This window comes from Thunnus maccoyii, chromosome 15 (assembly GCF_910596095.1).
Source record: "Thunnus maccoyii chromosome 15, fThuMac1.1, whole genome shotgun sequence".
NCBI lineage: Eukaryota > Metazoa > Chordata > Actinopteri > Scombriformes > Scombridae > Thunnus > Thunnus maccoyii.
Genome location: NC_056547.1, coordinates 23,119,393 through 23,134,717, shown reverse-complemented (window position 1 = coordinate 23,134,717; position 15,325 = coordinate 23,119,393). Strand labels below are relative to the sequence as shown.

General features: G+C 40.2%; 1 protein-coding gene and 1 pseudogene across 1 annotated transcript; both read left to right on the top strand.

The window, feature by feature from the left end:
* The first annotated feature begins 3,556 nt into the window (after window positions 1-3,556).
* LOC121913854 lies at window positions 3,557-3,704 on the top strand (annotated as a pseudogene).
* Window positions 3,705-6,546: 2,842 nt separating this feature from the next.
* si:dkey-166k12.1 (solute carrier family 22 member 13) lies at window positions 6,547-14,807 on the top strand. Its single transcript, XM_042434799.1, has 10 exons — window positions 6,547-7,840; window positions 8,933-9,036; window positions 9,552-9,706; window positions 12,004-12,172; window positions 12,369-12,483; window positions 13,049-13,155; window positions 13,264-13,475; window positions 13,580-13,688; window positions 13,807-14,019; window positions 14,412-14,807. The coding sequence occupies exons 1-10, from the start codon at window positions 7,502-7,504 to the stop codon at window positions 14,512-14,514; spliced, it is 1,626 nt and encodes a 541-aa protein (XP_042290733.1). The 5' UTR covers window positions 6,547-7,501; the 3' UTR covers window positions 14,515-14,807.
* The last annotated feature ends 518 nt before the right edge of the window (window positions 14,808-15,325 follow it).

The following is a 15,325-nucleotide window of genomic DNA, read 5'->3' as shown; positions in this document are numbered from 1 at the left end:
CAGCTGTCCTGCAGTGCGTGCTGCTACAGTAGATGCTGCTGGTATATAGGCCAGGGTTCATTCATGCATGTGTCATAAACAATGTTATACTGTTCGAGGGTGTGGCTTCATCTTCATCAGCATGTCGCGTCACGGCGCGGATGCTGATCAGGGGTTTTCATAAATCATGTCCTTACAGGGAGACAATAAGCAGCGGAGGATGATCAGCTGATCTTATGATGCATGTCAGCGCCATTGAAATGATGTATTAGTGAAAGCAGTGAAAGCGGGTGCAGAGCAGTACTCACACTCGGTGATCCAGATGCTGTTTTCTCTGTCAAAAATCCAAAAAATGGGATTCTGGTGCAGATCAGTGATCCTGCAGTGAGGAAATCGGCAGATATAGCTGAATGTCCCTCGGATGATCTGTCAAGACAGTGTGTGTGTGTGTGTGTGTTTGTGTGTGTCCAGGCCGGGAGGAGCGCCGGGATGTTTCTGCGGTCTGGACTCCCTCCACAGCTCTGACAGCTCCGGATGATCAAGGTCACCTTAGGGAGGTTTGCAAGGTCGCTGCTGACCCGGTCCAGTTTAAAGCTCTTCCTTCTCTACAGCCATCTCCCGCTCTCTGCAGCCTCCCTCACCAGCATCGAGCACACAGGAGGACTTCTGGCCACGACTTTCAAAATAAAACCCTTAATAATAATAAACAGATTGTAACCAATCAAAGAGCCAAGATGAGGATTTCTCTGAAGGATGATGATTTATCTGAAGGATGATGATTTATCTGAAGTCGTGCAAAAACATGTTGTTATATCCTTTTCATAGCATGTCTTAGTCAGTCGTACAAGCCTGAGTATATGATGCGAAAATGTGATACTTGCAGTTTCTGAAGGATGAAGATGGCACTAAAAACTATAAAACAAAATCTCCAGTTTCTATACATTATAAGACTTGAGCTGGATTATCCATATATGGCGTCAGGTGAGACAACATTTATAAAGCACTTGATTTATTATTTATCATTATTCTTATTAATAAGAATATGAATAATAAGAATAAAAAACAGTTGAGTAGCAGCTGCTGTGAGTCTTTCAGCACCAGAGAGAGAAAGAGAGAGAGATGCTGTTTATTTCAGTAATAACAATATTGCATTTTACTGCTGATAGAAAATTCTGTTCAAAGACCATTTTACTGATCCAGCCTCCTGTGTGGAACAAGTATTCCTGAGTGCTACTGTTGCTGCTGTTTTACAAATGCCAGAAGGAAAATCAAGTCCTTTATAATGGATTTATATATGTTGCATCTGCTGTTTCTGAGCAAGAAAATCAAAAATGCCTTTTTGTTTGTGGGTTTTGAAATGAAAATCAAATGAATATTGTTTTCATTCTTTTAATTTCTGTTTCTGAAAAAAAAAATCAAATAAACAACATAACAACAAAATAATCATCATTTCTAATATCCTACACATTGCAATACATTGTCTCAATGTGCTGTTACACCTTCACATCAGCTCACTTGGCGCTCTGTGATCATTCAGCTGTTGAAATGTTTGCTTGTAACAGAGGTTATTGGACGTGCCTGATTTGTTCTATGTGTGTACTGATTTTTTTAGACATATTCTTTATAGTTTTGCATTTAGTCCTCATACAGGCTCATTTATGATGGAGATAATGATATTTAGCAAGACGTGTTGCATTGAGATGTGAGTTGCATTCAGATTTGAGCATCACTGTGTGTGTTGAGCCTGTACTTCAGCAATAAGTTGATGTAAATCTATGGTCTTTATAGCAATAGTAAATTTCAGCTTTTCACGGGTAAAGTGGGAGGAGGGGGCACTTTTAGTGTGCTCCCCCTAGACCACCACACTGTGTTAATCTGGCCCTGCATAACAAATAATAATGCATCTGCAAATTGATTAATATCTTCATCTTCATATCATATGTATTGAAATGGTTATTTGCTGTGCATATTTCAAGATGTCTTTGCTATTTCAATATTTTACTTTATTTCATTTTTGTAAATTTATTGGGCTTTATTTGTGCTTTTAATTTTAAAGCAACATTTTATTTTTCACTGCATCCTGGAGGACTCTGTCTGACTTGACAGTTTTTCTCTGTCATCCAGACACCCAAACCCAGCACCCAGTCCCTTCTGGATCAATCATCAGTGACGTCAAGAGCACCCACAACAGGAAGGAGGACAGACGACAAGGCATATAACAGACATATAATGTAGAAAACTTATCTCGATGTCATCCAGTAATACATTTCCTCCAATTTGGATATTTAAATCTTTCACCATTTTTACTAATTTCATTATTTATCTAAAGACATTATTCCCCAAGTTATGTAAGGTGAATTATTATGCATAAAAATATCAATCGACCCACAATATTGCATGAAAAACAGACTTTTAAAAATTGAATGCTGACTAAACAGAAGTTAAACTAATTCCCACGACTCTGCTGTGCTTCCCTCCCACTTGACCAGCTGGACTGAGGAGAGAGGAGCCATTGTTCTCCAGAGAATAACGAGATGTGACTGAGTCTGCAGTTCTAACTGCCATTCCTCAGCCCCAGCGCTCTGACCTGACACTGTTGTCACTGGCTACATTATTTTACAATATGCAATGCAAAGTATAGGCTTAAGAACAAAACTCTAACATTAATAAACACTATTACATTTCAAGAAACAATTTTATTCTGTCTCAAGGCAAAATCAGGGGAGGCCCAGTGATCCATGTTACTCAATACACTACACATCATGGTGAGTGATGCCAAGTGTCATGCAAGAGGCTTTTCTTAAGACACACCTTCAGTGATTAAGTGATGCAATCTTGTCAGTGTTTATTGCATATGGCCTCTTCATTAATTGTAACAATTACCTACTGTGTGTATTTATCCAGCAGTGATTTTTACTTGTATGCGCTCAGTCATCACCAGCCACATGGCTGAAATGCCAAACATTCTCTGATTTGTGCTTCGTAAATGTGACAATTTGTTTTTTGAACAGTCAGATAAAACAAGACATTTAAGACGACATCTTGGGCTAAATTATAGCCCGAAATTATAATGGGCATTTTTTAAAAAAAAATATTTTATAGACAAAATGATTAACTGAAAAAATAATTAGATTAAAATGATTATTGTTAGTTGCAGCCCTAATATCCAGAATTCCATTAATACAACAAGTGTATATTTATATGTAAAAAAAAATGCACAAAGGAAAAAGGGAAAGAAAGAGATAGAACAACTCAAGAGGAAGGAAGAGTGTGACTGAAATACAGGACTATGAGTAAAAAAAGGTAAAATCTGTATGCAGTTTCATCCTTAAATAAATATATGAAGTGGAAGAAAAGTTCAAAATTGTTCTTATATTATTATATTTTCCTTTATTTTGTGAATTTTGTGTTCAAGTCCCTTGAACAAAGCGACCCTACATGCTACCTCAGCTGTGTGGGTACATTTAATTGATTACCATTTAGTTGTATAATTCAAGTCAGTATTATTTGAAATATTTTGCAGGTATAAAAGGTATGGTATAAAATACTGGTATATGGTATGAACTGGAAAGGGTTATTCCCTTCTCAGCCTTTTAGCTAAGATCAAGTGTTCTTATCAGTTTAATATCTGTTATGTTCCCACCTGGAGCTGAAAAAGGGGCTTACTCTGTTAACTCCACACATTGACCTGGTGTTGCAGTGCCACTGGGAATGGTGCACAAAGACAAAAAAGAAAGGATTATTTTTGATGTAACACATTACAGGTATTGGCAGGGAAAACAGAGGAAAGAAAAAAATGATAAAAGTAGACATTATGGTACCCCATCACAACTGTATTTCAACACTGCCCATTAGTTATTTTTGGATACATTAAATCTAAAAAGTTTCCAGTCTGCAAAGTTGGAGTCAGAATCTTGCTGGTGAACATGAAGGCAGCACAAGCAGTCAGATTTCAGCACCACATGGCCGGATTAACCTCCTTTGTTGCCCTGGGGCAAAAACCTATTGTTGGTCCCCCATTGACCCCAACTATAGAACCAATCACAATGTTTGTTTACAATAACCACCGAGTAGAAAATCTCTGCGTCATATACATACTATTTAATGGCGTGGAGCAAAAGTAAATGTCAGTTTAAGCAAGTAAAGAAGTAAACAATGACACGTATGTAAATAAGTGTAAGTAAAAATAAGCAGTAAGCAGTAAAAGTAATTAAAATGAAGCATAAGTAAGTATAAGTATAAATGAGTAAAGCAGTGGTGAGGCGGCTTCCCTCTATAACAAAGGCAGCCATCAGTTAGTCCGACCAGTGGTGAGATGTCGCTGATGGGTAGATTTGGTTTATCAAAGGCACTAGTAGAGAGACACAGTACATAGAATAATCACAGCAGAAACATCAGATAGGTTGGACCACTGTGTTTAACTATATATCTTTAAAAGTTATGGCTGAAAATGACAACAGCAATAAACAAGTTTGCCATTTTGTCACATATCTCCTCAATTGAAATCAACCGCCAGTTGTCAACCAGGAGGTGACTGTTGTTACCGTGACATCACAGTGATTCGGTCTATAGGCTACATGGTAGAACTCTACAGCTGAAATGATTAAATGGGAAATTAATTTGTCGACTGACAGAAAATTAATTGGCAATTATTTTGATGTATCTTATAATCTTATAATTGATCAAACTTTTGTCATTTTTCAAGCAAAAATCCCCAAAATTCACTGGTACCAGCTTTTCAAATGTGAATATTTGGTAGTTTTCCATGATAGTAATCGCAACATCTCTGGGTTTTTGACTGTCAGACAAAACAAATAACATTAACTTGGGTTTAAAGAAATAATTTCCTGCATTTTTCACTATTTTCTGACATTTCATACACTGAACAATCAATCGATTATTAAAGTAAAAATGTAGGGGAGAACGGGGTGACATGAGCCACTTTTTTGTTTCAAATAATAGTTACTGTATATACCTCAGGTTGTTGTGTACCCATGGAAATTAAAACAAGTTATCTAATTATTATGGTTTAAGAACAATGAGCCATCAAAAAAAGTTAGTCCAATGGCACAACTTACCCCAAGGTAGGGGTAAAATGAGCATGGGGATGGGGTAAATAGTGCTACTATCATATACTGATATAAAAATTACACCAAATCAAACAAATTACTTATAAAATTAGAAATAATTTTGAACTTTATTAATGCCATCAATTTAACAAAGGCAAAAACTTGTACTTTTAAGTAAAACCATATGTTTGTGTCTTGTTGTTCAACATGTTACCTAAACATTTTCAGTGGATATTAAATTGTGTGCTTTTGTGTATACAGACGGGTGACAAATTAAAGAAAAAACCGGTACAGGTCTGAATGCTGGACCCCCACGGTGAGGGGATCTGGTGGCTCTGCTATGCTGTGGGGGGCATTTTGCTGGTATGGTTTGGGTCCACTTGTCCCCTTAGAGGGAAGGGTCACTGCTGATCAATACAAAGTTGTTGTGAGTGATCACCTTTATCCTGTGATCAAACATTTCTATCCTGATGGGAGTGGTTTCTCCTAAGATGACAATGCCCCAATTCACAGGACACAAGGGGTCACTGAATGGTTTGATGAGCATGAAAATGATGTGAATCATATGCTATGACCTTCACAGTCACCAGATCTCAACCCAATTGAACGCCTACGGGAGATTTTGGACTGAGGTGTTAGACAGCGCTCTCCACCACCATCATCAAAACACCAAATGAGGAAATATCTTTTTGAAGAATGGTGTTCATCTCTCCAGAAGAGTTCAGAGAGTGTAGAATCAATGCTAAAGTGTATTGAAGCTGTTCTGACAGCACGTGGTGGCCCAACACCTTACTAAGACACTTTATGTCGACTTTTCCTTTACTTTGTCATCCGTCTGTATGTACAGCTTGTTTGTTTGTGGCTTAAATTTCACATTAGTCAACAATTAGGTATTTATTCATCAACATTGTAGCACTTGTAACATGGATCAAACATGAACAGTGTCTCTAGCCTCTAGAATATCAGAAAATAATTTTTGGGGGTAAATTGATCCATTGACTCAACTTGCCCCAACATCACTGGCATGTTTTACCCCACAACCTCCATTTTGACAAAACTGTTTCACACAGTGGCTCAGATCCACAGTTATGTTATGTTAAGTTTATGACCTTGTTTTATAGCTTACACTGACTTAAATTAACATGTAATAATGTCCAAAACTTATCTTTTTTAATTAAGATACAAGACTGATAACTTTAGTAACATGATGAATTCACTTGGCATGACAAAAATATTTTTTTTTGCTCTGTTTTGCTGACCACTCTCTCCACGTGCTTGAGTCCAAGATGGATTGAGTAATGTGAACTATTCTTTCTTAATTTGTGGTCACATGATTACTTTTGTTTATGGTTACCTAGATAAAGGGGGTTGCTCATTTACCCACTGGCTCTATTTACCCCGTTCTCCCCTACTTATTAATAACGAAAATAAGTGTTCGTTGCAGTTTTACAGCACTCCTATGATGGAGTTATACTACCTTTGAATTAGGTGTTCTGTGTGCAGTTTGATAAAAACAACTTTACAAGAACTCATGTGTGACTGACATCAGGCACGGGTGTTGGAGGTGAGGAGGGTCTGGATTAAACCTCTCTGTACTTTAGTAATCCAACAACAGATGGCAGCAGAGGGCCTCTGAGGACAACAGTCTGTTTTTAGAGGCGTTTGTGTTGTGTGTGGGTTACCACAAAAACAATAGACTATTGCATGTTGTACATCAACATGATGAATGGAAGCATGCTGACTGATCGTCGGTTTCCTTAAAAACCGACACTATTTTTAATCCAGGCGGATTACAGTGCCAGTAATGTGGTGTGATTCTTGCATTGGAGCGGTTTTTTGGGGATTTTGTAATGATGCTATGGCCCTGCCCTTTAAGTAATGGATACATCACACCGTACGCGCTCCCAGCTGCCATGAATTAATGTGGGTTTCTTCAGATTGTGCGCCGTGTGGAAACATCTAGAGCATCTAAACAGCATTGGCGAGTGGCTGGATGCATGATTTTTTTGTTCACTTCTTGCTTTTTTGTGGCGAAAATAAACAATGGATAAAGAAAGTTGATGCATTCACTTGTCCGGTTTCCATATTATTTTGGGAATCCGTCGGTAGATAAACCAGACATATGATTTTGGAGCATTTAATGGACCTGTCTAACCCCTCGTTTGGAGAGTAAAGTGCAGCTTGCAAGAAAATGAGAAGTGTCGGCGGTGGGAGGATATCAGTTAATGTTTACTTCAGGTCATTTCAGGACTGCTGAGATAGGTCATGTTGGTAGACTGCACCTCGACTGACCACGAAAGCACGTGGGAATATATGTACCTTGTTTACCTCCTGAACTCTGCACCGCATCACTGATTTATTGTCTGCTGGGTATTTATAGCCAGCTCACCACCTCCTCCTTTTCATCCAGCTGGAGAAGAGCCAGTCTCCAAATTGGACTATATTTCCCCAAAATGAATTTCGACCAGATTCTCTCTGCCATCGGAGGGTTCGGCAAATACCAGAAAATTTTATACATATGGATTTGTTTACCCCAGGTCCTCCTCGCCTTCCACATGATGGTGAGCATCTTTACAGGAGCCACGCCGCCGCACCGCTGCCGGGAGAGCTCGAGCTCAGCAGCCGGGAATCAGTCCTCCTCCCCCGGTACACTCAACCTGAACTTCAGCCTGTCGGACTCTTCTTGCTTCTCCTCGGATGTCCTCCTGCAGGGTAACCGCACGGAGCGCGTCCCATGCGGCCACGGATGGGTGTACAGCAAGGAGACTTTCCAGAGTACCACAGTCACCGAGGTACGCTACGGTGCTGATGTGCACATGAAATATTACATGTTTAATCAGGGATCCAACGTGTGCAACTTAGGTTAAATTCACTCTCGATACAGATGTTCCACTTTCCCATGTGTTTAATATTTGGCTAAAATGATAAACATTCAAATCTCTAAATTTCTTATAATAGGCCAATAAATTAAAGAATAAAGCTAAATAAACAAAATATCACTAAATGTTGTCAAGGCCACCACAATCCTCACTACTGATCATCACACATACTACAGTATAGGGACTATAAGTATCTATATTGCGGTAAACAAAGTATTATATATGGCCCTATTAACCTGTTAAGGGGCCTCTGGGCAAAAATGAGCTATCTGGCTCCCATTAACCCTTCCTCTTCCATCTGTACATTGTGTACAGTATTCTGATTAAACACAAATTAATTTAAATCTATCACAGGGCCAGTCTTCAAGATTAGAGAATAAAGCAGGACCCAACTTCAAGTATTCCAGCAATTTGGAATGACACCTCTACAAAATTGGGGGATTTATGAGAGATCCTGACTTTTAGTCCCTGAGAGTCATGCTGGTTCATATGTTTCCAATAATGCGACTCTTTTGTTAGACCTTCCCTGTCTGTGAAATTCCCACGTTTCACACTGCATGCCCCACATTTGTAACGCAGGTTCTCTGTTAAAAGTTTTAACCCCAACTGGAGATAGAAAGTGTTTTCCCAGACTTTCAAAAACTCTCCTAGACCCACTGAAGACATGATAAACCTGTTCTCACAGGCACAGTGGTAACCATGACGTTTAAACTGACTTTTATAAGTAAAATTGGAAGAGTGCCACTATAAGGCCCTTATTGCGCTTTAGTAACAAACCAGTTGCAACACATTGCAACCTGGGGCTTTTGGGAGCCTCTCAGGGTCTGGGAAAGTTAGTAATCCAACCTTGTTATCAGACCAACTGAACTCACTATTTAGTGGCACAGACACAATTGATTCCAGCTTGGGTCCACTGCACAAGTACCCATCAGTAAACGAGAACTTCAGTTTCATGTATTCTCCACTGACACCCCCTCCCTTCTGTGTGCTTTTTCCATCTACCAGTGGGACCTGGTGTGCGACAAAGCGGGACTGAACAGTATCGGTTCATCTATCTACATGTTTGGCCTGTTGGTGGGATCTCTGGTGTTTGGAGCCATGGCTGACAGGTAGACTTCTCTCTCATAGCCTTTAACCGCTGACTGTAGAGATACAGTCAGATCCTCAGCATCAAAGCATGGCTGCAGGGGCCGACCCAGCTGGAGTCTTTGGCACATGGTAGCCATGTGTAAGTAGGGCACTTGACACATGAAGCTTAGTTAAAGTGCTCAAGTTAGGTTTGACTGATTTATGCCATAGCAATACCTTTACTGTGGTATTGCTATGGCATAAATCCTGGAGTTTACAAAAATTCAATGTGGAAATATGACTGAAACAGCATTTAAATATTCATGGGGAATTGAAACTCTCCAGTGAATCCCATACTGATGAAATTCCTGAGGGTGTGTTGGCAGGGTGCAGTAGTTTTGATACACTACTGGCCTGTATAGACTGGTTTCACCTTGTCACTATCACACTGGTGCATTTATGCACTCATTTATGCATGTGCTTAGAGAGCATACTTGTGTCCACTCTCTCTCTTACATGATGCTTTAAAAAGTCTGTTCTAAATTGTCTGTGCAAGGTATGGCCGGCGTTTTGTGCTGCTGCTGTCCATCGCTCTGCAGACTGTGTTTGGAGTCGCTGTGGCCTTTGCACCCAGTTTTCCCGTCTACGTGACTCTTCGTTTTGTAGTTGGTGCCACAATATCTGGAGTCATCATCAATGCCTTTGTGCTGGGTACTAACAAAATACAGACACACTCAAACACAAACATAATCAGTATGTGAACTCAGTTTCATTCTACATAGTGATAATTTTTTTTCTGTTTAACAAAATTTTAAAAAAAAATTAGATGAGATGTGAGGAAGAGGATTAATGAGTTTATCAATAGTGTAAAAAAAGATTTTCAGGTTGTCACAATGATTTTGCATTAGATTTGACAAGATTCACGGAGAGTTCTTTTAAAATTCTTCTCCCTCTTAGGCTCACAATTTTCTTTCAAAACCCACGAAACATGAAAAATGCAATGTCACCAAGCTTAGCTGACTTGTTGGTCCGTCAGTCCACCACTTTGTACCTGACTGTCATGTCTCAACAACTATTGTATGGATTGCTATGAAATGTGGTACTCACTTTCATGTTCTCGTCATGAACTGTAACAACTTTTGTGATCCCTTAACTTTTCATCTAGCACCATCATCATGGTCAATATTTCTGTTTGTCCAATACTTTTGGTTCATGATCAAATACCTGCAAAATTTAAGACATACCCATCAGCCTCAGCTGTACTTTGTGTTTAGTGCTAATTAAAAAATGTTAGCATACTATAGTAACACGCTAAGATGGTGAACACGGTAAACATTATACCTGCTAATCATCAGCATGTTAACATTGTCAGTGTGAGCATGTTAGCATGCTGACTGCTGTTTAGTTGAAAGCACAGCTGTGCAGCCTCACGAGTTGCTAGCATGGCTGTAGACTCTTAGGGCCCTATTTTCCTGAAATAGGGCGCAGGCGCAGATCCAAATCTTAATTCCTAGCGTCTGGCACGTATGGGTGTGGCCAACACATTTTTTCCCAACCATCAGCACTGGTGCCATCTGGGCTCAGCCAGGCACAAGGTGGAGGAGAGACTGAATACATTATCAGTGGCTTGAATGAATGCATTATGTGTAGGTGGAGTCGGGGCGGGCTTCAATAATGACCAATCACATGAACTCCTCTCATTCCCTTCAAACTCAGCAATAGGTGAAAAAGGGGAGAAAGGCTGAGTGAGAGGGAGAAATGAGTTAACCTCTGTGAAGCACCAGAAGTTCCAAAATATACATTCAAGACACCCCGAATATTAATATACATCAATCCAAATATGCTGAAATGGTAGAATGAAAATAGAGCTGATGTGTTCTCATATGTGCTGCCACTTACTTTGTGCAAAAAATTAATATAGGATAATTTAATATAGGATAATGTAAATAGTTTAGTTCTACTCTTCCTCTGGGTATTGTATATCTGCCACGTTGCGCCTGGCTGAGCCCAAATGCTGATGGTCGGGAAACATGCAAAAATGTGTTGGCCACACCCACATGGTCACACGCCAGGAATTAAGATTTGGATCTGCGCCTACACCCAATTGCGGGAAAATAGGGCCCTTAAAGGTGCAATATGTAAGAATCAGAGATTCCCTCTCATTAATGGCACTGGTAGCCATTAAGTGAACTGCAGTCAGCATCCTGTTGCTCACGTACATGATTGCACCCTGTCAGCGCAAGCAAGCAGCAGTGCTAACATTAGCCAGCTAAAACCACAATATTACAATACATTTTACATGCTTTGCAGTAATGTTAGCTTACCTGACTCTGTGTTGTGTTGGGTGCTGATCATTTGTTGACATCAGTGGACTCCATTACTAAGCTAACATCAGCTAGTTTTGCACCCTGTTGGTGCTGTAGGGGGACGAGGGGGCAAGGCACTTGGGAGTGCACATAAATGTCACATCCTTTGGATTTTCCTGGCAAAACCGTCATTCACACCTTCATGTAGAAATCAGTCCTCAGGCTGTTATAGCCAACCAAGAAAGTTGGGGAAGGAATTTTCTTATTTCGTCAGATTCTGTTAATTTTTTATTTTAAACTAAAATTGCCAAACAATTTTAAACTGAAATTACATCATTCTTACATATTGCACCTTTAAGTTAATCTTGTTACTGAACAGCACAGATATGTCACTGAATACACACAATAAGTACTATATTGTAGGAAGTTTGGATTCCTCACATATGGATTATGGAAACTGGTTAACAAACAGATGTTAGTGGCAGCCAAAATTTTTCAGTGTCAGTCAAGGACAACAGTGGATTAATAAAGTCATATTGTTCTTTAAGTGTATTAATGTCTCATACTGTTTTGTGTTATTTTTCCCCAATCCCAGAACACAAACCCTTGCCACTCTTTCCTCAACCTCAAGGCTCCAAACCACCACCTCAATTTAACCCTCTCCCCATGATTCCTCCTCTCCTGCACTATTTCTCTCCATAGGCACTGAGTGGACGTGCACCAAAAGACGCATGCTGGCTGGTATCATCACCGACTACGCCTTTGGCCTGGGATACATGCTGCTGGCAGGCATAGCTTATCTGATACGAGACTGGAGAAAGTTACAACTGGCTATATCAGTACCAGGATTCCTGCTTATCTTCTATATATGGTGGGAGATTCAAGGGGCATCAGAACATTACATCCACTGTGTAGGACATGAATACATGAATGCCTTCTTTGTAATCCTCATTTCCCTCTCTGCCCTTATTTCTGGCATCCTCTCTTGCTTTTGTCCACTTGTTCTTCTCTACTCTCCCTTCTCTCGCTCTCCATGTCTGCCTTGTTCTCTCTCTAACTCTTGTCAGGGTGGTTCCTCAGTCTGCCAGGTGGTTGTTGGCCAACGACAGGAGGGAGGAAGCCATTGCACTCCTCCGCAAGGCAGCACTTGTTAACGGCCGGGTCTTACCTCCCGCTGTACAGGTGTGTCTTATGCCATTATTGTATTATTTACGATGTACTGAAATATATTTCTCTCTGTTGCATGCAGTATGACCTGTTGAAAACTAATATTTTTGTTAAAAAATAAGGCTGTCATTATTGTATATATAATATAATAGGATATTTTGTCTATATTGTGTCTGTCTCTCAATACTTTCTAACAGCACTACCCTGTCCGTAGCTCTCAGCCCCGAGCCCATTTGTCCTATTGTAGATCTTATAAAATGGGCAACAAATAGTTAAATTTTTAAAGGCTAAGTAAGTCTCTTAAACAGCTGGGCAGTGTAGTTTTAGCAAATATTACTCAAACAAGAAGAAATAGGACATTTGTTTGGGGACTATTCTCAGCTGCGGATGAGTACACAATTATTTGCGGCAGCAGAACGCTTCCAATGGGATTAATTTAAAATTAACTACAGTCCTCGAGATCAGTCTGTAGCAACAAGGCATTACCTGTGGGATTCGTTACCAATAAGAAAAATGCAGAATAACACCCGTACTACTCTTTTAAAATGTTGCTTTATGTGTGTGTCCATGTGCACATAAGGTTGAGAAGTGTGATATCTTTCGTGGGGGGAAGCAAAGTCACTCAGCAGTGGATCTTGTACGAACACCTCAGATGAGGAAGAGGGCCATCATCTTGTTCTACCTCTGGTAAATGGTTTATGTGTGCATGCATGAACATATGCTTTTTACCAACATCAGTGGCAAATCAATTTTCCTTTCATTACATTTTTTTTCTCATTTTTTCTTGCATCCCAGGTTCGTGAATGTGCTGGTGTATTACGGCCTCTCACTGGGTGTGTCCAGGTTAGGGACAAACCTCTATCTGACTCAGTTTGTGTTCGGGTTGGTGGAGATCCCGGCTCGCTCTGTGGTCCTCCTCGTGCTGCCCTGCAGTCGACGCTTTTCCCAAAGTGGCTTTCTTGCTCTTGGAGGACTCGCCTGTTTGCTAATGCTTGCTGTCCCTGCAGGTAGGATGGATACTGTGTTTTTGTATTCACAGAGTGTTAAAACAGGCGTGCATAAATTCATTTTATCACTGGGATAATTATTCTTACTTACCCTCTGTCTCTAGATCATCCCAGCACCCTGAGTGGGCTCGCCATGGTCGGGAAGTTTGGTATAACAGCATCCTTTGCTGTAATCTATGTGTACACTGCTGAGATATTCCCCACTGTGCTACGGTAAGACGTGTCCTTACAATTTAAATTACTTTTCTCAAACACACATAATCCCAAAGTGATTTTTTCAAAATCTCTGATGGCAACAACTACAACAATTTTTTTTCTTGCGTCCCCTCAGGCAAACAGGAATAGGTGTATCTAGTATGTTTGCGAGGCTGGGCGGTGTGTTGGCCCCCATTATCAACATGCTTCATAACCACAGCCCCACTATACCACTGGTCATCTTTGGTACCTCCCCGCTGCTGGGCGCTGTCCTGGCCCTGGCACTGCCTGAAACTGCCGACAGACCTCTTCCTGACACAGTGGACGACGTAGAGAACTGGGACATGAGGTACAACAGACAATATGACCTCTGTTTTTCACTGGGGTGGGGCTTTTTGAATGTTCTTTTTATTCAGATTAGTGGTGACACTGCAGTTTGTGGTGAACTAAAATGCAGAGGAAAGCTGCATGCTTGAAAGCAAAGTACAAGAAATTAAATGGGAAAAGCAAGTAATTAAAAATAATGCTCTGCTCTTCGCACCAGCTGTTGAAGTGTTATCACAGTTTATACATATTCTGAGCTGCTTCTGAGCTTTGTTCAGCATACTGTTACTGTGCCCTTGCTGCTCAGTGCCCATGATCCCAAACAGGATGGAAAATCTCACTTCCTTGTTATTTCCCATGTGAAGACACAACCTCTCTGACTAGCTCAGTGTTTACTTTGTGTTTTGTCTATTACAGATCACCTCCTGACAAGGAGAACCCTGAGAAGTGCGAGGATATTAGCGGATCAGCCAGCAGCACAGAGGAACAGGAGCTACGCCACCTAGCAAGCCAGAGCTAACCACATGTACACATGGATGCAGACATTCCATTATTCACACGTTATACAGCCTCGACATAACATCTTCTATGCAATTACATGTCAAAGATCTGACCATGAGCTCTATGCAAAAAAACCCCCTAAAAACAACATATATCCCCAACCACACTAGCATGCGTGTGCGCATGCACACATGCACAAAGCAGGCATTCATATATGCTGCCAGGGCAAATCAACAGCCCTCTGTTTTACCAGATGCAGGTAAACATCCGTATAAGTCAGGAATAAATGGTCGTCGTTTGCAACCATGTGTATTTTTCAGAAGTGTACAACTTTATTCCAATTTTGAGAGTTGGTTTGATATGTTTTACTTATGTGGGGAGACTGTGTGAATAGATCCTCTTTGCAGACAAACAGATTGCATATTTGTATATATTTATAAATCTGAGGGCATCAGTGGAGAGTTCAGATTTCTAAATCAGTGCTTTGAGGAATCAGACTGGACAAGAAGACTTTAAAGCAGCACTCCAACTTACTTTCTATTTCAGTACACACAACCATGCAGAGCAGCTAGTTTTGGGACCTCATATTTTTCAGGACTGAAGGATTTATTACATTTTGTGCATTTCATAAAAGCACATACAATATTTTTGTATAAAAATGGACCATGTCTGTAGACTGTTTGTGAAATATCTCTGTTGTATCTTAATGCTGTACTGAACAAGCAACAAACTTTTCTTTATGTTCTCCTTCTTAAGCCAAGAGAAATGAAACTAGTCAATTGAGATTGCATGCACTTGTTACCTTTATTATACCTAATGTAGCCTTTTGT

Bases quoted from the DNA above. Each gene is read 5' to 3' on its own strand.
- si:dkey-166k12.1 (XM_042434799.1), top strand. From the start codon at position 7,502: ATGAATTTCGACCAGATTCTCTCTGCCATCGGAGGGTTCGGCAAATAC. The intron at 9,707-12,003 runs GTACTAACAAAA...TTCTCTCCATAG, and splicing joins CATCAATGCCTTTGTGCTGG to GCACTGAGTGGACGTGCACC. The intron at 12,173-12,368 runs GTGGGAGATTCA...AACTCTTGTCAG, and splicing joins CTGCTTATCTTCTATATATG to GGTGGTTCCTCAGTCTGCCA.